At 39.1% G+C, this 23,744-nt stretch overlaps 1 protein-coding gene across 2 annotated transcripts in view; it reads left to right on the top strand.

The window, feature by feature from the left end:
* The first annotated feature begins 2,212 nt into the window (after nt 1-2,212).
* LOC142160964 (alpha-2-macroglobulin-like protein 1) overlaps nt 2,213-23,744 on the top strand; it is an 81,833-nt gene continuing 60,301 nt past the window's right edge. For both annotated transcript variants that reach the window (XM_075216111.1, XM_075216112.1), the window contains exons 1-10: nt 2,213-2,406; nt 4,161-4,344; nt 8,922-9,084; nt 10,530-10,582; nt 11,384-11,404; nt 14,553-14,718; nt 15,763-15,847; nt 18,853-18,958; nt 19,447-19,561; nt 22,979-23,088. In XM_075216111.1, coding sequence (XP_075072212.1) covers nt 2,321-2,406; nt 4,161-4,344; nt 8,922-9,084; nt 10,530-10,582; nt 11,384-11,404; nt 14,553-14,718; nt 15,763-15,847; nt 18,853-18,958; nt 19,447-19,561; nt 22,979-23,088 — 1,089 coding nt within the window. In that variant the 5' untranslated portion in view covers nt 2,213-2,320. The remainder of the gene's footprint in view (nt 2,407-4,160; nt 4,345-8,921; nt 9,085-10,529; nt 10,583-11,383; nt 11,405-14,552; nt 14,719-15,762; nt 15,848-18,852; nt 18,959-19,446; nt 19,562-22,978; nt 23,089-23,744) is intronic.

A 23,744-nucleotide genomic window follows, 5' to 3' on the forward strand; every position in this document is an offset into this window, starting at 1 on the left:
TGTTTTGTTTTTAACTACCCTGCTCCCCCCACCAACTACCGAGCCCCCCCCCCCCCCCAAAAAAAAAAAAGAAAAGAAAAAAATTTGTTTTTTTGTTTAAAAAAATCGTTGACGCTAGGGCCCTGGCCAGGCCCCCTGACATGCCCGGGCCCGGGTAATTAGTACCCACCCCCCCCTCTCAGTGGCCCAGTTACTGGTATAATATTTCCACCCTCTGGAGGGGATAAAATCACATATAGACTCACTCCTGTAGTAACTGATTGCTGCCGACAAACAGCTAGGTGCTGATGTTGCCCAGTGTAGAAGCCTGCCGTTATACAGCTATCCTTAAGGGGGAATTTTATTTACACAGCACTTTCTTCTGGGTTGTTTTTGTTTGGTTTTCTTGTAGCTGAGAAATGTGAAAACGATCAGAGCTTCCACAGTGGAACCCACAAAGTTTCCTGTTCCTGTTTGACGTCTGTTGTGAGGAGGCGTGTCCTAAGTTGGAAGCTGTCGGGATCTGAAAGAAAGTAGTGGCCAATATACCCCTGCTTCGGCTGCTCCCTGCAATGGCCCATTCAGCCATCGGGCCTTCTGGCATTTGCCAGAAGTGCCAGATGGCCAGTCTGGCCCTGCACTCACATGTTGCAGTATTCAGGTGCAGAGCTGTCTTTATGCATGGGCACGCTGGTCAGTTCCCCAGTGATCCCTTGACTATAGGGGCCCCATAGGCTTGCCAACATTTCGGTATATTATTATGGGAGAATTATTCAGAATTCTCAAACTCGCTTTATTAAAACATTCAGGTGGACTAATCACCACAGTATCAGCTGTTATCTGTATATGCGATCTTGCTGTTGCGAAATTCTTATCTTGTCCTTGACAAAAACAGCATACACATATTAATTGTACATAAGCAAGACAAAATCAACAGATTTTTTGAAGCAATTTCTGCAAAGAAATTTTGCAAATGTTTGTGTTGAACACTTGTTTAATAATAAATAATTCATAGTAATTTCATGCTGTGCCATCTCCATCTGTATGATTTACCAACTGAGTAGCATTTTTATATTGAATTTCTTGTTTTCAAACCTCAAGGCTTATGTTATATTGTTAAAACATTTGTGTGGATTAATCTCTGGTGTACAGCATGTTTTTTTTTAATGTTTTAAACACTGATTTTGTTGGAGCCACCAATAAATCTAAGCTTAATTTTAGCGATAATTTACATTTTTATTCCTGTGACTGGTTGTGTAGGTTTGGGCCCCAGTGCACGGCTTTGCCCGGGGGTCTATAATGTTGTTGAGACAGCCCTGTCCATGTATGCAACACTAGGCAGCTTCTAAGACAGAAAGGACCAGGGACCAAGGAACAAAACAAGGTCATTAACAGGCCAAATGCAGGATGGAGAGCACACATTCAGAGTCCGAGAACTTGACCTTGAAGTTCAGGTTCACAGACAGACAGACAGACAGACAGACAGACAGACAGAAATAGTCCAGAAATAAGCCAGACCAATAACTGGAGATCAGTGAGCACAAGTAGCAATAAAAACCTCCAGTTCTATGCGCTGAACCTGATGCCTACTGACACAGATAAAAAGACAGTGGAGACGGGGGTGCACGCCTAAGCAGAATAGAAGCGAACTGTATTGGCACCAACAGTGCTTTTGGGGATGACGCCAAACTTAATGGTATGTAATAGTTTCTTTCTGAGAAATGTAATGCAGTTGATAAAGATTGCTATAAGGCATTATGCATTTTAGGTTTCATTAAACACAATTCATAGTATTGAACTTTTCGATTGTTATGATATTGAGAAATAACAACATGGATACTTGAGAGACCACCAATATTGAATACTATAGCAGGCTTCACAAATAAAGCATTTATTACATGAGTGTTATACGTGATAAGTAATGTAAAATAATGAGCCTCATACATATCATGTGTTGGAATGAATAACTATCTATAAGAACGTAAGTTGTTGGTCACAAGTCAAATATTGTCTCTGGTCCTTCTTTGTTACTAGTGTGGAGCCTTTGGCTACAGTTCCATTTTGATGTATTGTACAATGTGTCAGTGTGCAGCCTGCCATGTAAAAGTAACCCTGGGGAATTTTGGAAAGGTTGAAGGAAAGAGGGAAGTTTAATTTTAAACAATGAGAATTTCCTCTTAGAGGAGTATAAAAGTCCAGGCAAAGTGACTAGTAGTAGATACCGAGGTTTCAAAAGAATGAAAGGACAGATAAAAAGATAAATGCACAGCTAAAATACTAGAAAAGTAAAGACTGAAAGGCACTAGGTGAGGGTATAGGAGGAGGACAGGCTCTTTCTCCAATGTACAGGATGGATCCGATGCTCCTGAGAAGACTTCTCCTGAGTCTTTTGGCTCTTGGTCTGACTGTTGGACAGAACAGCAATTTGTAAGAAATAAATATAATCGTATCACTTTTTTATGGGATATTCAGTTACAGTAATCCTGCAGTTAAAGCCCTGTTACATTTGTGTGTACAATGTGTTTGGTTTTTTTCAGGAATCTATTGCAAAGGTGTTTCTCATGAAATGATTATGTTCATTTTAAACATTATTTGATATTATGCCATAGAAGAGAGGGTAGAAAGTAGCCAAGGGGCTAGATTTACTAAGCTGCGGGTTTGAAAAAGTGGGGATGTTGCCTATAGCAACCAATCAGATTCTAGCTTTCATTTATTTAGTACCGTCTACAAAATGATAGCTAGAATCTGATTGGTTGCTATAGGCAACATCCCCACTTTTTCAAACCCGCAGCTTAGTAAATATAGCCCAAAGTGTTAATCAATAGCATTAAAATCTCATTGTCAGCTCCTAATACTATGGGCAAGACTCTAGACACAATAATGAAAGACGAATATTATTATTTTATTTTGTAATTTATATAAATTGTTATATTTTCTATCTGTACTGTTTCTGTGTTATTTTCAATTGTTCTTGTTGTATTTGACTAATTTTCGCTGTACATCAACTATTACTACAGGAAGTCCCCATAGACATAAGAAGGTGTATTTATTAAACTTAGATTTTGTTAAATCAACTATTCTCTGCAATTTTGTCAGCCAGTTTTAAAGCAGCAGTTTTATTAAAGATAAAATCTGGCAGGTTTTGCCCTTAATTAAATTGCCATTTTAAATATGCGCACCAAATTAGCTGAGAATTGATTTGACAAAATTGGAATTTGATAAATAAACCCCCAGATGTTGCTCATTTCTCCATATTATTGTTTGGCTAGAAGTAGATTTATCAAATCTTTTATAAAGGAAAAGTGGAGGTGTTGTCCCTATCAACCAATCACATTCTAGCTAGCATTTATATAGAACATTCTAGGAAATGAAAGCTAGAATTTGAAAATTTGCATTTGGTGGCTATGGGCAATAACTCCACGTGTCCTTTTTAAAAGGTTTGATAAATCTATCCCTTATCCCCGTAAATGATTGCTTTCCATCACTGTCATATGCATAATATATAACTCTAGCATGTACAGAGGTGCCAAAATGTTTGCATACAACTGTAGTTGCCAACATTTTAAAATAATTTCCAGGGACAGTTTGCTGCTGAGCTGATGGATCTCAGCATATACGGCACAATACTATCGCTGGGTGAACCTTGGTGCACTCTAATCCTTATCATAGCAAGTTTACTGATCCTGATCATTTACTCTCCTGCAATTTAATATTAATATGTAAACTCCAGAGAACAGGAATACAGAGCGAGAATTGCATATAATATAGAATGAGAAAAAAATGTACAATGTGACTGGTAATTACAGAGAAATTTGAAGATTTCAAGGAACAAATACTTAAGACCTTGAACGTTCTCTAGAAATTGGGTTCAGTTGGTAACTAGGAATCTGTTTACATTGTGTCGCTATGGTACTTCCGGAAACATTTTATGCTAAATGAGCCAAAAGGGCTGGCTGCAGTGTACTGTAATAGGAAGGCTGCTGTGTATAGGAAAATAACTCCATAAATCATGAACTTAACTCAAGTCAATTCAATTCTGATAAGCTGTTTTAAACTTTTTCTCATGCAGATGCTGCAGTATTATCCAGGGGCTATGGCACAGTAAAAAATCAGAGATAGATAAAATTGATTGGGGATTTTAGCTAGAAGTGTCTAACTCACCTGTGTTTCTCTCCTGACAGGAGATACTTGGTAACAGCACCGGCTGTCATGTCCTATCCTTCCAATCAGACTGTATATGTCCACTTGGAATCTCCTGAGGTTGAAACTAAGGTCAGTGTCTCCTTGAAGACTAAGGCAGCCACCATCATCCTCATTACCCTGACGTACAAGGGAGATAGTCTGGTAAAAGATGGTACCTTCCAGGTAATGCATTAAATAACTTTGATTACTACCTGCATGTTCTCACCTCAGCCAAGTCCGTACCTCTGAAACTCTGCGGGTCTAATGACAACTACATGATTTCCAAACATAAGAGGTGGGAACAAATTTAAATTCTTGCATTGTCAATCTATATTTTCACATACAATCCATTCTGGTATAAGTATAGAGAAGGGTAGCTGCCTCGGCATGGGGGTCCTGAGGGTACACGTCAACTACTCCACAAAGTCAGCTCTATTATTTAACAGTGTAACAGAGAGACTTGAAAATATGATGTCAGCTCAATTTGGGACCATTAGAACAAGCCAAGTTAAATAAACGGTTGACACAGCATTTATTTGTTTTCAAAAATAAATATAATACAGCATATAAAAAGCAACACACAGACAATAACAATTACTTTTCTATATAATTAAATGATATGGAGCCTCTGATGTCTAGTGGGGGAACTTGTGCAGTTTAGCATTTTTACTTTGGGTGCCAATCCACTCTACCCCTCTGCTGCTGAATAATGACCATTGATGTATTACTGGCTTTAATAAACAGAAATAATATTAATAATAAAAACACTATAATACAATTTCTCCACTAAATACAAATGTCATAATTCAATGTTCCCTAAAAACCTGTATGGTAAAGTTTAGTAATATACTTAAATGACAAAAATAACCAGTGGTAATCGTTAAAATGATTACCACAATTCCGACACCATCATTACATCATTGATTCCATTATCAATAAGCTAATTGCAAAACACATTTGGAAAACAAACTCGGGCATCTTTAAGAAAATAGAAAATAGTGCAAGCATCATATTAATGGGTTCTAAAACCTATAGTGTCCCCTGTAGCATGATGGGGTGTCTCACTGTGAACTCTATTAATTATTTTGCGGTGGTCCCTGATTGGACATTAAATAAATTCCATACAAGCAATGGCACAAACCTAGAATGTAGACATGACAAGTTAGAAAGGGGTGAAAATGTTATATGCTTTGCTTTGGCGTTTAAACTTGTTGACCTTATTTTAGTCATTAGCTGTAAGCTGTGTGAGGTTGCTTCCACATTTTACGATATAGAGGGAGAAAATACTTTTTCAAACTTTAAATTTATGAACAGTGTTCGTTTCCTTTGACTGCAGAAATTTTCGAGATTGGACCACCAATTTCACTGCACACATCTATTAACTGGGAGAGAGTTTTAGCCTTTTTGGATGCACATTTATAACTATAAACATAACCAGCCTCCGACTGGCCAGCCGGGCTAACCACCGGTAGGCCCCGCCATGTTGAAGCTCCACCCTCTCCGTTGTTACGGCGGAGCTTATAGAACAGATGACTCCGGACCGACACTTGTTGCAATGGCAAGACTTCCTGTAACCACACTACCGCGCAGGTGCAGAGAGCCGCTTCTGGGCTCTCTGCACCTGCATGGTAGTGTGTTTTTCAGTTTCAGCAGGGGAGGAGTAGTTCGGGTTCCTGTAATCCAGCCGCGGCCGCCCCGAGGAGCATGAAGAAAGGACGCCGAAAATTTGTACAAATAAGTGCACTCCCAAGCCAGCCTGTCTTTTCTTTTTTTTTACAGCTCAATGAGCAGAGAAGAATAAGTGACATGAAAGAGGGAAATGGGAGAAGCATGAGGCATGAAAGAGGAATAAGGGGCAAAGGCAGCATGGCAGAGAGTGAGAAGGGGCCAAGGCAGCATGGCAGTGAGTGAGAAGGGGCCAAGGCAGCATGGCAGAGGGTGGAGGGGGGGCAGGTCAGCATGGCAGAGTGTGATGGAGGCCAGGTCAGCATGGCACAGTGTGATGAAGGCCAGGTCAGCATGGCAGAGTGTGAAGGGGGGCCAAAACAGCATGACACAGGCTGATGAAGAGGGACCAGGAGAAGGGGGAGCAAAAGCAGCATGGCACAGGGTATTCAAAGGAGGCCAGGAGAAGGGGGAAGCAAAAGCAGCATGGTGGGCGCAGTGTGATCATAAGGAGGCACAGCATGGTGAGTAAAGGGCACAGTAATGTGTGTGTGATGGCACAGCCAGCTTGTGGAAATGTAATGTGTGTGTGTGGTAGGTGGTGACTAACTAATGGGTGCTATTTTGTTTGTAGGGTGAAGGTGGGGCAATTTAATTTTATAGTGGGGACTAGTAATTTAAGATGGGGTGCTTTGGGGACTATTAATTGAATGTGGGGAGGATTTTGAGGAGCATGAGGCCTATTTATTAAATGTGAATATGAATTATTTAATGGTAGTGACGGTTGCGGGAAATAGGTATATTTATTATACGTAAATGTGATTCATTTATTGCAGGGGCTGTCTGGAGGGAGGGAAAGATGTTTATTAAATGGGAATACTCTTACTTTAATGTTGGGAATGGAGGAAGGCCTAAGTATTAATTGTGGGTCCTATTGATTTAATGCCGGGGCTAGTTGTAGTTTTCTAAATGTACCCATTATTTTTCCAAATAGGGCCCCCAACATTCCAGGATCCAGACAAGCCGCAACTAAGGAAATCAGCAGCCACAGGTGGTAAAAGTGACAAGAACAGGTAGGACAGTCTGTCAAATGTTCTGAGTCTAGTGCAGGCTTGGCTAACCTGTGGCAATCCAGGTGTTTTGAATCTACAAGTCCCACCATACCCTTCCAGCAATAAGCTACTATATATTTGCAAAGCATGATGGGGCTTGTAGTTTCACAACACCTGGAGTGCCACAGGTTAGCCAAGCCTGGTCTAGTGGGACAATCTCTATTTTTGGTGACTGTTCTGCCCAATCTAAGGGGCAGGTCAAGATTGTGTACAGCAGCACAGTGGCCTAGTGGTTAGCACGTCTGCCTCACAGCACTGGGGTCATGAGTTCGATTCCCGACCATGGCCTTATCTGTGTGGAGTTTGTATGTTCTCCCTGTGTTTGCGTGGGTTTCCTCCGGGTGCTCCGGTTTCCTCCCACACTCCAAAAACATACTGGTAGGTTAATTGGCTGCAATCAAAAATTGACCCTAGTCTCTCCCTCTCAGTCTGTCTGTCTGTGTGTGAGTGTCTATAGTAGGGAATTTAGACTGTAAGCTCCAATGGGGCAGGGACTGATGTGAATGAGTTCTCTGTACAGCGCTGCGGAATTAGTGGCGCTATATAAATAAATGATGATGATGATGATGATGATGTACTCTTTATATACACACTGCATTCTTTATATACTACACTATGGTGCTAGCTGTCCTTCGTGGGCTGACCACTCCCCCTCTAGTGTCTGGTCTCGTCTCTATGATAGCTGGCCACACCCCCTCTAGTGGGCCTATAGCGTTGCAGTCCCCCGGTGTGCCCTTCATGTCCCAGTCCAACACTGGCCTTAAAAGTATAGCTAATTGCAATGGTGCCTGAGAGGTTAGGGACCCCAGGATCCAGAGGAAATCATGTATATCTGACACATCTTGAGGATTCTCTGTTCTGGTTATATGTTATTCTATTCAGATAACCAGATTTTACAGCTACTGAAGATTAACAAATTTTTATATAGTACAGACATCAATGTACCGTGGGCCTGATTCATTAAGGAAAGTAAAGCAAAAAAAGAAGTTACTTTGCACCTTGGCAAAACCATATTGCATTGGAGGAGGGGGGGTAAATTTAAAATGTGATGGCAGATTTATAGTTAAGATAGAGCAAATCCTAGATCAACTTTAGTGCTAGTCATTGAAGCAGAGATTGTGATATTAACTGTAAGGTTAGCACTATATAAATACAAATAATATATGATTGGTTGGGTGGATAAATAATATAGTTGTACTTAGGACCACAATAACTGCATAACCTGCCAACAGTACCATCCTGTTTTCACAACACACAAATGGTACATGACCCAGAATTATGGTGGTGTGAGCAGGCCAGTTCAAGGGGGTAGCCGAATATCTGCCAATTGTTAAATCATGAACGTTGGGAGGTTTATAACTTTTCTTTCTAAACAGTGGACAGACATAAACACTTTTAATCAGACAATGTTAGGAAAACATTTTTGTTTATAGCAGGAAAATGAACATATTAATGCATATGATATTCTAGCCAATAGTGCTAATAGGAACAATTCTCAAATATTAAAAACAATACAATTGTTACTTTATATAAGCCTTAATGGCATTGCTGGGATTACTAACTATTTACCTGTTATGTAAGATTGTTGTGAGCAGTGTGCACAGTGTCAGGCTACATTCTGAAAGGCCAGCCAGGGAATCCAGATACATGGAACCACTTTTACCCAAAAATAATATATTTTCTGTAAATATGATATGCTCTAAGTACAAAATATCATACAACCTACAGATGGTCGTGGACTGGTTTGGGAAGCTTTATAAAAATAAGGTCAGTTTCTCATGGTTTCTACCTTTTGAAAAGTGCTTGAATTTCTCTTGTGGATCCCGCGGTAACTTAAATAACCAATCCAAGCCTGTATGATACAATGTTTTCCTCCCATTGCATGCTTAGACAATAGGAAAAATCAAGCTATGTGTTAAACTTACAGTCATATATAAATGGCATAAGTACTTAAAGCACCATTGCAATTGCTTTTCTTTATAGGTCCCATTACCCACAGGAGCTCCTAAGGAGATAGCCACCATTGTTGTAACAGTTAAGAGCGGTGACCATGAGCAATCACAGAGCAAGTCTGTTATGATCATACTCTTAAGGAATGGAATGTTTGTCCAGACAGACAGAGCGATTTACCAACCTGGACAAAAAAGTAAGATTAGAGTCACATGTCAATATATGCAACGTCTATAAATATCATCTGTACTAAACTCTCAGTACTTTCTGACTTAATCAGTGAGTTCTGATTTCACCATATCAGCATTTATTGGACATCACCCCCCCATTTTACATATATGTTACTAGCATTTTAATGTTAGTTATTGACAAGTTAATCGGTGGACAATACGAATCCTGTTTTTCTAATGTCACCATGTCCACTAATGTTTTACTTATTGGACACTATAGGCCTGATTCATTAAGGATCTTAACTTGAGAAACTTCTTATTTCAGTCTCCTGGACAAAACCATGTTACAATGCAAGGGGTGCAAATTAGTATTCTGTTTTGCACATAAGTTAAATACTGACTGTTTTTTCACGTATCACACAAATACTTGATAGCTTATTTGTACACTGAAATTTAAAGTTGATATTTGTGTGCTACATGAAAAAACAGTCAGTATTTAACTTATGTGCAAAACAGAATACTAGTTTGCACCCGTTGCATTGTAACATGGTTTCGTCCAGGAGACTGAAATAAGAAGTTTATCAAGTTAAGATCCTTAATGAATCAGGCCCTATGTGATTCGAGGATATGTATGACCAGCAATGGGTATCTCTGGGCGATATATGGCTGGTTATTGTTGGGTCTCTGCAAGGTGGTTGCCTTTGGGACCCACTATTGAATAAAGCAATGAGGCCCTGAATTAAGCAATCATAAGGGCACATTGTTGGTTTAATCAAGTGCGCTGACTATGGATAAATAATATAGGGATTTTAGGAAAAGAAAAGAAAGCAGAAATAATAATAAAGTAAACATAATGATGAAGTAAATCATTAACACTTACACAATTTTGACAGAAGTATTTTAATAATTACTTTCTTGTTATTACAGAGATCTCTCTATGCCCTATTTACTTCCAGTGTCATTTTAATAATACACTTAGGAGATAGGTAACCAGAAGACCAGCTATATTGAATGCATACTCCTAATAATCTCGTTTGTCATGTAAAAGTTACATTTTCAGTGAATCCAAATGAGGGGTGACCTGTGGATCCGGCTGTGACCAAAGTTAGTTTGCCCATATGTTATTGGGTTGGCAGCATAGTAAATGTTGATCAGTTTGTAGTCAAGTGTGTTCCATTAGTTTTTCAAATTTGGGATGAAACAAAGTAAAAAACTGAAGATTAATTTTCAACAAATAATTCCAAGTTGTGTGCAAAAAAGTGGAGTTAATCTCAGCAGATGTCCATCAAAAGCTTTGTGTAATGAGACACATAAACAACAGAAAAAATAGAACGTTATAACAAATCCAATAGTAATATCCTTCAATCCTTTACAAATGTGCCTATGATACCGCATTACTGCTATATATATAATGCAAAGTATTATTTTGATTGTAAATTCCTCATGTACTCCAAACATTTCTTCTATACAGTGACTATGATAGCTGCTGAATTTACTGAGAACCTTATTGTCAAGAATGAAAAGGTAAGTCACCAATATTAATCCATTGTTCTTATAGACAAAATATGATTTAAAGTGTAGGATGACCTTACTGAGAAAAAAGAGGTGCAAGAGTCACAATTGCTTTGTAAGGCTTGTGGGAAATAATCAAGTACAACAATATGAGAAGTCAATCCAGGCTCACCACCCAGGAGAGTTATATGATTCATGGACAGATCTGCATATAATGTTATTATACTATTGTGTGTCAAGGTTCACAGTTCTCGTAATCCAACCAAGGTTCCCCATTCATCATTGATCTTACAATTTGGGTAACTGGATAATAGGATTTATTGCTACAGTTAAAATGGCCTTGATTATGTTTGAACTGTAGGAGGACAAGTTGATGACAGAGCTTGATCATACAAGTAATTTGGTTACTGTGTACAAATGTATTTGTACATTAATTTATAATTAAATTAATAATTAAAAATTAGAAATTTACCTCTAGGATAGGGTCATGCATGGGTTATAATAGGTCATTTTATTCTGATGCATGACATCCCCTGTTTGGATCGTTGGGATTGCTCTTTTTGTTTATTCTATTTTCGGTTACACACCTTACTGTCTACAGTACTTGGTATCGTACACTATTTGTTTTATATGTATTCCTTACTAATGTCTTGCTACATTAGGACCAAAAACGCTTATTGTTTTCTGTGTCCAATTTATTAAGAGTGTTACATTTTAAAAATGTATGGAGGGGTTAATAGTATTGTAACAGAATACCCATGTATTGATTTATATATTCAATATTAGTAACTATGCTATGTCCTTCTTTCACAGTTTACATTGGTTAACTTCCAGGTAAGTTATATACAAGTCTAACCCACCATTAACCCAAACTGTAATTTACATTTCTCATTACATGTATTTAAACATATATTGTTATTAACATGTTTAGGAGAGCAATGCGCTGAGCCTAACTGAACATTTAAGTCAACATTCTAAAGTAGTTTTATTTAACCACTTCAGAGGAAAAAGTACATTAAAATGAAACAAGCTTATCTAGGTAGCAGTCAAAATATCCCATAAATAGGGATTCCATAGGATTTCCCCATATCCCTGTTTTTCCAGGCAAGTCTTGATTTGTTACTACTACATTTTTAACTCATAGGGCAGTGATGGCTAACCTGTGACACTCCAGGTGTTGTGAAACTACAAGCCCCAGCATGCTTTGCTAGTAGATAACTAGCTAATAGCTGGCAGAGCATGCTGGGACTTGTAGTTTCACAACACCTGGGGTGTCACAGGTTAGCCATCACTGTCATAGGGTCTTATTCATGTTCGGACGCAACAGTGTTTAAAAAACAAGCACAGAACTTGAGCGAAGTTCCAACTGTATTCAGAACCACGCGAATCTCAAGATACCTTTCACTTTGAATCTGGGTGTAAGTACACGCTGCCTAAACGTTACTTGTTGTATGTTAATAGACAGAACACAGCGCAGGATACACACATATGCATGCAAGTCCCGTTAAGATGCTTGAAAAAAACAATTCTATAAAATAAATTAACTCAAATCATTAATAAAAAAGTGTTTTAATAAAACATACAGTATAATTTTTTTTTTACCTTAAATACATAAATCCGGATGCTCTTAATACGTACTGTGCATACAATGCATTTCTATATTCCCTTTTACTTGCACACAAATGTTTTTTGCTATTTAGTGACACACTTACATGCAGTTTTTAATAAAAAGACTATGCTGTGGCAGTCATCAGTATCAGTCTGCACTTATACCTGCCCTGTAGTTGGTGCAAATGATGCAGCTAAAAAAAAAAAGTACGTAAGAGGAACCCAGGACTTGAATCGGCATATCAGCTTTGGAACGCATTAGGCACGTCCCTGCCTAAGTTCAACCACCCCTTCTCACCCCAGTTCTGTCCCTCAAATCATAGGCAGTCTTAGCATTCAGGCATGAATTGCGCTCATTGATTTAAGGTCCATCTCTGAGCATGCGCAGAGCTATTTCACGCAAGATACCGGAGTTAAAGGGACTTACATCCGAACTTGAATCAGGCCCATCGTGTTTTGTTTCCCAGAAATTAGACTTTTGACATAATTGAACTGCGGGGATTAGAAGGAAATAATGTGTGACTTCTTGTCACGGATCCTATGGATATTTAGTGAATCCCTTGTAGCTGCCAGATGATATTGCTCATTCAGGGGCGCGGAATCTAACAGGTAGGTGGTGTTCGCCAGTGACCCCCGCAAGGGTGTATGGACTTTGTTGCCCCTATTCCGCAGGTCACTGTCCCCTGGATGAGTGTTGGGCAGAGTAGTAGGCGGAGCCTGACATGGAGGAGAGATGACGGCAACTCAGAGGAGTACTGGAGTAGTAGCACTGAAGCTGGCCCAATAGTAGTTCAGAGCAGCAGCAGGAGAGTGTCTGGGACAGCGGCAATTTAATGATAGAATGGTGAGGCTGAGGCGATGATAGCCAGTAAAGAGCAATTGCAGGAGAGTTATTGGTACTGTGGTGGTAGTATATTGAAGGCAATAGAGGAGAGGCACTATAGCGATCTGGAGATGGTAACTCAGCGCAACAGCAGATGAGTCAGTGGTACAACGGCAGTTCCACAGAGACAATAGTGGAGTAGAATTAGCTGATCCGAAGATGGTAACTCAGAGCACAGCAGGTGAGTCACTGGTACAGCAGCAGTTCAAATAGAGACAGTAGCGGAGTAGAACTTAGCTGATCCGAGATGGTAACTCAGAGCGGCAGCAGGGGAGTTACTGGTACAGTGAAAGTTCAACAGGGGGAGTAGCGGAGTAGAACTAGCTGATCCAAAGATGGCAACTCAGAGCAACAGCAGGTGAGTCACTGGTACAGCGGCAGTTTAACAAAGACAATAGTGAAGTAGAATTTAGCTGATCCGGAGATGGTAACTCAGAGCGGCAGCAGGGGAGTTACTGGTACAGCGGAAGTTCAAATAGATGCAGAAGTGGAGTACAACTTAGCTGTTCCGAAGATGGCAACTCAGAGCACAGCAAGTGAGTCACTGGTATAGCGGCAGTTCAAACAGAGGCAGTAGTGGAGTAGAACTTAGCTGATCCGAAGATGGTAACTCAGAGCACAGCAGGAGAGTCACTAGTACAGCAGAAGTTCCACAGAGACAGTAGTGGAGTAGAACTAGCTGATCCGTAGATGGTAACTCAGAGCAGGGCAGGAGAGTCAGACCGAAGGGTGCCAGGTCCGTACAGAGTGAATTAACTCGAAAAACAGGTATCAGACAGGAGATTTAAATAGTTCTCCAAAATGCCAGGATCAATGGGGAACAAGTAGAAGTTTATGAGAGAGGGGAGTAGTCTTGCACATGCGCAAAACAGATGGTAGATGCATCCAAAGGTGTCATCAGGATACCGGAATCACCGCTTACAAGAGGAAGGTAACAGCGCCGGTGCCCGTCTGCGGAGCTGGCGTGTGACACTTCTATTCTATTGGATTAAAAAATGTAATGTCATAAAGGTGCCCCGGGGTCCTCCTCCAAAATAATGGGCACCCTATACATGATGAATGTTAGTGACCTACGGTTTAATTTTTTCGTGTACTAAATATGTAAATTATAGTTATCCTAATTATCTATGTAAGCTGAGAAACTGCAATGCAGGGTTCTGTGGTACATGTAGTCTTAGAGACAACTCAGACAAATTCAAGGGGCACTTTCACCTGGATAACTGAACTGAAAATAACAGTTTAGTACATTATTAATGAATAAAACATAAAGAGGTTGTTTTGGGGGGGAAGGAGTTGGTACACATTTGTATACATTCAGGGAATTCAAATAATAAATTTACATCCTTTAGGGAATATTTGGGGTAAACTGACACTATAGTAAGGATGTGTTAACATTTGCTTTCATTAAGCGATACACAATACAAAAAAAGGATCATAAACTCTACTCTAGTGTACTGGAGGTAACATTCTCTTTTTCATGGTTGGCTAAAGGATTCCCATGGCAACATAATTAATCAATGGAAGAATGTTGAACCTCGCAGCGGTATTATGAAATTGGACTGTAATCTGTCCCCTGACATAGCATTGGGTGATTACGAGATCACTGTTGAGAAAAATGGCACCATGGCAAGTGTGACAGTCCAGGTAGATAAATATGGTAAGTAGAACAAGGTGATTTGTAAACTGAGTAGTACAGTAGGTTCTCAATACACGTGATTGATCCAAATAATTGCTACAAGCATGAGCTTTCAAACTTGTGAATCAGACATGAGCAGCCTTGGATAGTAAAGGCGCACTTTTTTTGGGGGGGACTTGGTAACATGCTTAAAAAGGGAAAACATAAAAAATTATACTATTTCACCCTTCATGTGTTATCATTACTTTATAGAAAATATACATGCTGTACTGTAATTGTATTAATTTTATATTTTCTAAAATGTTGATTCTCATGTTTTACCAGTACATCCCTTTAACATGTAAGCTTTCACAAGCAGGGCCCTCGTTCCGTGTGTTCTCCTTCTACTATTCCATCACCCTCTGTACCTTTTGGCCTGCTTCCCCAGCCCGGTTTTGTTTAGCTTCAGTCTTCTTCTTGCTGATTACTACCATCACTCTCACTCACTGTCCCAGAAATATTTTTATCTACATTACTATGTTACCTGTATTTTATTTTAACTTTATTCTTTTTTATATTTATTCATTCAGTATGTCTGATCTTTGTATTTTGTTCTTCATGTATCATGTTGTGTCATGGGTCACTGTTTTCTGTTTATGTCATGTACGGCGCTGCAGACCCTTTTTAGCGCCCTAAAAATAAAAGATAATAATAATAATAGTAATAATAATATATTCATCCCATTTGTCTAATGTATTAAATTCTATTTTGTTGGATTGTGCATTCCTCTCCTTAATAAAGTGCTCTTTGTCATGAAAAGGGTCTGTCTGTCAACCATAAAGGTGATCTGCCAATTTCTGCTAATAATTTATCTTGGATATTTTAAATGATTATTTTCGGACAACTGTTTTTGAAGAGAAATCTTCAAATTATGTTATTACTGTCTGTGGTCGCGAAAGTATTAAAATCCAAGTTAAATGCAGACCATATCAAATGGTTAGGCTACGAAAAAAATCCTGAAAAGCCTGATAAATGTGTGAATCAGAAACTAAATACTATCTATATATACTGTCTTTCTTTGTACAGTTGCGCCAAAATTCGAGTTTACATTAAATGCTCCCACTGAGGTGTCCATTGTACAGAGCAGCCTCTCTATCAACATGTGTGGCAAGTAAGTACTGGCTTCTGCAAATAGGAATAATTGTACTTTACAGAGCAGCAAGGAATAGTACATGGCTTGATGCAATTATTTGATTGACTTTAATGATTTTTTGATTGACTTCTTTACAGTGGTGAGCAATACCTGGCCCAAAGGTTGCACGCAGTGTCCCCTCTAAGCTGAGCAATCTGGAAAGGAAAGAGTTAAAAGGTCACTCTAATGAGGGCTCCACCGGAAAGGTTTGCATTCACAATCTGCAGGATGTTTCCTAGTAAGATACAGGTTTAACTCTATCATTTCTCTATCACTCTATCATTTCCAGATTGCTCAGCTTAGAGGGAACACTGGTTGCACGTAGCCCTAAATAGATTACTCTGCATCCCTTTCAAGGGCTCATGTAGAGTTGGATGCAAATAACAATTTCTGCTTATAATATGCTTTTTTTATTTCTGCACATGCCCACAAATAGCTAATTACAGATGTGGCCCCTTCCGATAGAAGAGGTGGAACGGGGGAAGGAGGGGGACATGTAAGGGCATGTTAGAGCAAATGTGACTCATGTAGACTGAGACTCAAAGGCATATGCGTCTGCCAGGAGGCGGGAAACTTGCGGGTGCTTGATCAATAATGTAAGTTACAAAGTGATAATGTTGACCATCAGCTCAGAAGCATCCGCCTCAGCATACCTGGATAAAACATATCTTTTAATTTAATGCAAATTCCATCTGCATTTTAGACAGCTCTGCATAAAGCCCTCAATGAGGACCTACAACCCTCCTTAAAGTGTACCTCTCAACTATACACAGTAGAGGCAGCCATTTCTAAATCCAGCCTATTAGCTAGGAACCAGTAACATCCCTGAGTTCGTATCCACAAAAGTGTAATTAGAGCAAAATCAGCATTAGCACGGACACTTTTACTTAAAAAAATGAAATGGAATCACATATATATTAACAAACATCTAGCTTAATATGTAATATCTCTAGAGTTAAGTGTGATCTTGAAAGAAGGCATCACTAAAATAAATGAAGATAAGATTTAACACCACAATTTATAAATAAATACAGTGTTGCAGTGTATGGAATATTAACATCAAATAATTAGCATTGAACTTTTTCTCAAAAAATGTTGGATTATAAGCACCAAATCTACTAAAGTTGTTAGTTAATTTGACATTCGTATAAAACCAAAATAGACTATTTTCTTCTTACTCTTTGAACGCTGCAGTATGTTTGGGAATTAGGTAATGTGCTGTATGTATGTGATTTAGGAGTACAGAAAGACTTGCATCACACTGATAATTTAAGTCAATGGTATACGCTTTATTCATATTGGTAACGCTGACAATGATGATTAAGTAATACTTCTGCTGTTAATGGGTCCAGCCATTTAACAATAACACTGTTGTTCGACTTGCTGGATATCTCAGTTTAAATCCCTGTGACAGACACCAAAAACTATATTACAAGCTGAACAGAGAAGGGAGTTTGACCTTTTTTGTCTGTGTATGGTGGCATGGAAAAATTGTAGTTGAAGTGGGCTGGTATACAGTGGCATTGCCATACCACCACTTCTCCTACTAACGCTGCTTCTATTTTTCCACACTTCAACCACTGTGTGTGTGTGTGTGTGTGTGTGTGTGTGTATGTGTATATATATATATATATATATATATATATATATATAGTATACACAGTGGTTGAGGGGGAAAAATAGAAGCTGCATTATGGAAAATGAATATATTATTATTATTATTATTATTATTATAACCATTTATTTATATAGCACCACTAATTTCGCAGTGCTGTACAGAGAACTCACTCACATCAGTCCCTGCCCCATTGGGGCTTACAGTCTAAATTCCCTAACACAGACACACACACACAGACAGACACACAGACTAGGGTCAATTTGTTAGCAGCCAATTAACCTACCAGTATGTTTTTGGAGTGTGGGAGGAAACCGGAGCACCCGGAGCAAACCCACGCAAACACAGGGAGAACAATACAAATTCCTCACAGATAAGGCCATGGTTGGCAATTGAACACATGACCCCAGTGCTGTAAGGCAGAAGTGCTAACCACTTAGCCACCGTGCTGCCCACAAATATATACATATATACTCTCTATATATAAAATATATAAATAAGAGCAACTCCCCAAACCTATAATTAGTGGTGCTCACTAGGTGATAGTAAACTATCGAGTTTCTACTAACTCGAGGTGAACCTGTTTGAAATACCTGAATAGAAAGTTCACTGCGGACATCAACATCACTTTTGCCTGTATCCAAGTGATAGTAGTTGAGAAGAGAGCAGCTGGATCACAGGGATATTTGGGATATTTTATCATACCTTGGTGAACTCCACCCATAAATAATTTTTATATGGAATTATTTAATTAAATAATAACTAGTATTAAGATTCCTTTTTTATTTATCCCAATTATATGTCCATCTAGGAGGATAGTTGCATCAAACGTTATAACACTGTGCATTGTGACTTTACCAAGAAACTTCAAACTTTTTGGCTTTGGTAAGGAGAGTTAGGAATATCCAGCTCTTTTTTTTTGCAGGGGAATTGATAAATACATGATTTCTGCTTTTTCTGGCAACAGACACCACAATAACAGTGAATTGGGCCAATGTTACCATATATATGTCCCCACAATTAAGGCAATGCATGAGAATAAACCAATCAAAATCGATTGGTCTACTTACGACCTGTCTGTGACTCTGGTTAGCAGATGACAGCTGTTGGACCATATGTGATCATTTGCTAACTAAACTAACAGGCCTCCATGTTGCCTGGAAAGGATCCAATGTTTCGAACCATTGGTCAAATTGGGAAGTGATTCTGTTGCTTGGTGCTCAGACCAAGAAGCAGGACCACCTGTGTATTTCCAGTATTAGTTATTCCTCCTATTGTAATTAATAACTGATAATTGATAGAATGAAGCAGTATTTATCCACTCTATTTGTGGTAGACAATTCAGAGCTGCTGGGTCCTGTTTCCACAGATATACATATGGAAAGTCTGTGAGAGGTCGTATAACTGGAAAGGTCTGCCGCTTAGCCAACAACAATGGAGGAAAAGAAGACATCTGTAAGCTAATCAACGTGGAGGTAAGTATAGTCCGGGCAAAGCAATATTTGTGGCTCTGCGCCACAAGAACGCAAGAATGTGGCTCTGATTATCAATAAGCAAGTAAAAGGTCTGATTTCAGTTGATGCACTACATAATTATGTACCTCACGTAAAAATTGTCACACTGCACTTGCACGTAACATTTAAACAGCATTTCCAGGCAAAGTATCTGGCTCTTGTAGGCCTGGCACTTCGAGAGGCGGATCGGCACAAGCATATGCAGTACATTAAAAGCATGGACACACCCAAAATATAGATGTATTTAAATGGATGTAGCTAAAATGTAACACATATCTTGAAATATTTTATATACAAATTCTGCACCTACACAAGATAGGTGCAAAATATGATCATTATTTTTTTCATAGCAATTTACACAAGTATTTGTACAACTCCTGTATTATAAATCACTTTATCAGGTTTATCACTTAATAAATTCAGTGTTTGGCCTCTTTATCCCTCTGCAGACCAATGTAAATGGATGTCACACTATGACGGTCGATACAGAGTCCCTCCAGTTTAAATCCAATGGTTATAATAATTATATTGAAGTGGAGGCTACACTTGAAGAGGATGGAACAGGTAAAGATGAATAAATTGTTGTTGAATGCAGAGCCGTAACTAGACATTTTAGAGCCTGGGGCAAGAAGTAAAACTGACGCCTCCTAGCCCTCAACTGTAACCAGATTAAACTAACACATGAATTATCTTGCGCCCCTCTTCAGGCTTGTGCTCTGTGCGGTAGTCCCTTCCGTCTTAAGGTCATATTAACGTAGACAAGTGGAAATTAGTGCCAAAATACATGTGAATCAGAGATTGCTATTCAGATATATTACCAATTGTTCCATTGATGTTTACAATTTAATGTCTCTATTACAAAAACCCCAAAACACACACCAGGGTCAGTTTAGTCCTAATCTAATAAATTTACCAGTATGTGTATTGTCTGTCAGATACATAGCACCTGGAGGAAAACCATATATATAATAGACAAGGAGAACATAGAGGGCCTGATTCATAAAGGCACACAGAATGAACGCATTATGCGTCTTCTCTTATAAAATAATAAAAATAATTAGCTGTTTTTTAGTTGTCGGCGCACACTTTGCAAAGAGAGGATCCTGGTAAAACACCCTAAAAGGCATGGCAACCCATATTTTGCATCCTAAGGCATAGGTTCAGTACATCCTCATCAGACTGATCTAAGTTAATATTGGTTGCTATGAGTTACAACACAGATATACACTGAACCATGGTTCTGATTCATTACGATTGTAAATGGTGGTTTTTCAAAAGCGCACATAAATCGCCATGTGCACGCCCGTATTCAACAAGGAGCGGAGGTAAAGATACGTCTGTTGATGAATACGGGTCTAGGTGCGCTCTGCTCTAACAGACAATACACTGCGGGATACGTCCATTACATACGTGGAATATAACGTCCCAAAAGAACGCACAGAAAAAAAATATTCAATTAATGTCACCTGTTAATAATATAGTCATTAATGACAAAATATTTTTTCCCCATAAAATACATTTATTTGGATGTTATTGATGTCTACTGTACATAAAATGCATTTTTACAGTTGCTCCTGATTGCAAAATACATGTTCTAGCTGTATACACAACTGTATTCATATAGTAATCAGCACTTACACCAGACCTATAATTGGTGCAAGTGATACGACAGAAAGCCACATACCTTTGAGCTGCCCAAAGCTGCTGCATGTGCTCGAGCCTGGCACGCCCTTATTGTACTTTGGCCACGTGCACATGCACGTGGTTAAATTCGTAGGCTATAGTAAGGGTTCTTTGCACTCAAAGATGCATTGGATGTTGCTGTGTTCTCTGGCATATAGTTTGTTTCTGGACAGGTGCAGATTGATTTTACGGGAAATACAGCATGTAACGGTATTTATGTGCCTTAATGAATCTGGCCCAGAAACTTCATGGAGATACTGCCCATATAGTTGAACTTAAGGCTTCAGTGCTGTAAGGGACAATATAGAGAATTGCATTAGTTAAATTCAAGCCACAGTTTTCCAATTTATGAAAATACAAATTATTTTATAAGTGCATTCATGGTTGGACACCCGCTCCTCAGTTTGCAGGGACTGAACACATTAAATAAATTGCACCTATCCATAAAATTAAGCTTGTCGAGCTAGGTGGCAGTCACATTGTCACACTTCTGGTATCACAAACGGAACCCAATAGCCAGGTAGTTCTGAAATAAACAGGATTTATTTTGATACATAAATAAATCTCAAGAGCCCAACAAGAAACGTCTAAAGTCTCAACAAGATAAAGGTCTTGTAGAAGTATCAAGGAATTGTAGTCCAAACCACAAAGGAGCAAGGTTCTGTGGAAGCATCTGGTTCAGACACAAACACAATACTCGAGCAAAGGCTTCATAACAGGAAGTGCCTTTTCTAGGCCCAAACAGGAAATGAGATCCAAGATGGAATCTTCATGAGACAGTCCCGGCCATCTTGGATAAGGGCTATTGTAAGGGCAAGTTCATAACAGAGTTCCAAGATGGAAACTTCATGAGGCAATCACGGCCATCTTGAATGAGGGCAAATCAAAGGGCAAGTACATAACACCAATGCAATAAATCATGAATATAATAAATTGTGAACATACAAATCTATATACAAACATACACCTGTTTGCAAGTGCAATAATCTAAAACAAAACACAAAAAGCAAAAGCACCTCACATAGTGTAGTAAGTAAACAACGGATGTCTATATATAGCGTAGGCAGTGGCGGATCCAGGGGGGCGGGCAATCGGGGCAATCGCCCCCCCTAGCAGGGGCTTGCTGCCGGCGCTCGGCAGTGACAATGTGCTGCCCGGCTGCTCTGATTGTGTTTAAAACACAATCAGAGCAGCCGGGCAGCACATTGTCACTGCCGAGCGGACCTGCACATATTGTGCAGCCGCCGGCAGCCTTGAAGTAAAAAAGGGGACGGGGCCTAAATCGCCCCCCTAAATCGCCCCGGGTAGGATACTTTTCTAGATCCGCCCCTGAGCGTAGGTGAATAGCTACGTACCAAAAATATAATTAAAGGAAGTTTATCTGTAGTTATTGAACACTTTATTTTGTAATCACCTTATCCAGCTCTATAGTGTACATATTATCCATACTATATGCAGTATGATGCTCATGTTTTTGCAAGATTAGATTTATTTTACTTTGGTTATGTTCATTTTATGATTAGTTTTTATACATTATTATGTTTTGTATAATGTAATTTTTAATCTATAACTATATATATCCCTATATATACCCAGTAATGCTTGTGGGTTTTTATACGCCTGTTATATTTTCTTATATCTTCATATATTAACTTTGACACTCGCTTACTCTAGTGGTGGTGCTGTTATTACAGCAGAAACAACTGTGACTTACAAGATGTTCTTGAACTGCAAGTCCCAGCATGTCATGTTAACCTTTTGTCATTCTATAGAAGTTTAAGAACAACAGTTTTCTTATGTATTAGTTTTCATGTAACATAGTTACACTACCTTTAAATATCAATTCCCCGGAGCCAGGAATTAGCACATTGTCAGCTGGCCACAGCCAGAAACTAGCGCTAGATATGTAATTAACAACTGCTTGGAGCCAGAAACTAGCACAGTGTTTATATGACAATGTATCTCCATCAACAGCTACAATAGTTATTCTGGTATAGTACATATTAAGTGTTCCCCCCACCTCTTAAACAGTAAACTTGTTTGGATAGGGTAATCTTTACCTTCTATTTCATGTCATTAAATATAATCTGTATCAAGAGTCTCTGTAGGCAATATGTTGGCACTCAATAAATTAAAGAAAATAGTAATACGTTAATTATTAAAACTCTTAACGCAAAGTACAGTATATAGAGGCACAGGTTTATTTTTTAGTCTTAAATGTACCCTATAATGTACCCTGTAATGTGTATAACAGTGGACATATTTAAACACCTGTACTTTGTTTTTGCTTTTCTCCAGGGGTGCAGATGAAAGACAAAATACAGATTTACATAACAACTGTTATCGTCAAAGTGAAATTTATGGAACCCAATCCAGTCTTCAAATTAGGACTTGTTTACCGTGGACTGGTAAGAGATCAACACTTCTTACAGCAGCTCGCAGAACAGCAAAAGGAATATGGGCTGGATTGAGAAACGTAGGGGCTCAGGGCAGGATGAGAATTTGACGTGCTATTAGTACTTCTTAATTATATGGGTGACACTCAAAACATGGATTAGCAATAATCCATCGTTTATCAACAGTAAGCGATGAGCAGTAGCTGCTGACCAAATTCTGCCTGCCCCATACTCAAACACTGGCTTCACATGCCATTTAGGATGAATCCCTATTTCTCCCCCTTCCTTCCCCGCCTTGCTGCCGCTGTCCACCAGCTGTTTAAAAAAATTGTGAATGAGGATCATGTTGATAGATGGTTGGAAAGGGGATGGGGAGAATCCAATGGTCACGGTACATGTTGGTACCAAAGACAATGTTAGATGTTGATGGATAGTCCTCAAAAACTATTCAGGGTATTAGGCTGTATACTGAAAGCGAGGACCTCCCTGTGGCAAGTGCTAATTCTAAAAGACAGCGGGAGCTAAGGTAAATAAGTAGCTAAAAAGTTGACATGGGAAGGAGGATTTTTGTTTTTTTGTTTTTGATAACTGGGCTGTTTTCTCTCCCGGTTACCGGCTGTACAGTAGCAACAAGCTGCACCTCACTTGGGAGGATGCTGCTTTGCTGG

The sequence above is a fragment of the Mixophyes fleayi genome, chromosome 6, assembly GCF_038048845.1.
Source record: "Mixophyes fleayi isolate aMixFle1 chromosome 6, aMixFle1.hap1, whole genome shotgun sequence".
NCBI classification, from domain to species: Eukaryota; Metazoa; Chordata; class Amphibia; order Anura; family Limnodynastidae; genus Mixophyes; species Mixophyes fleayi.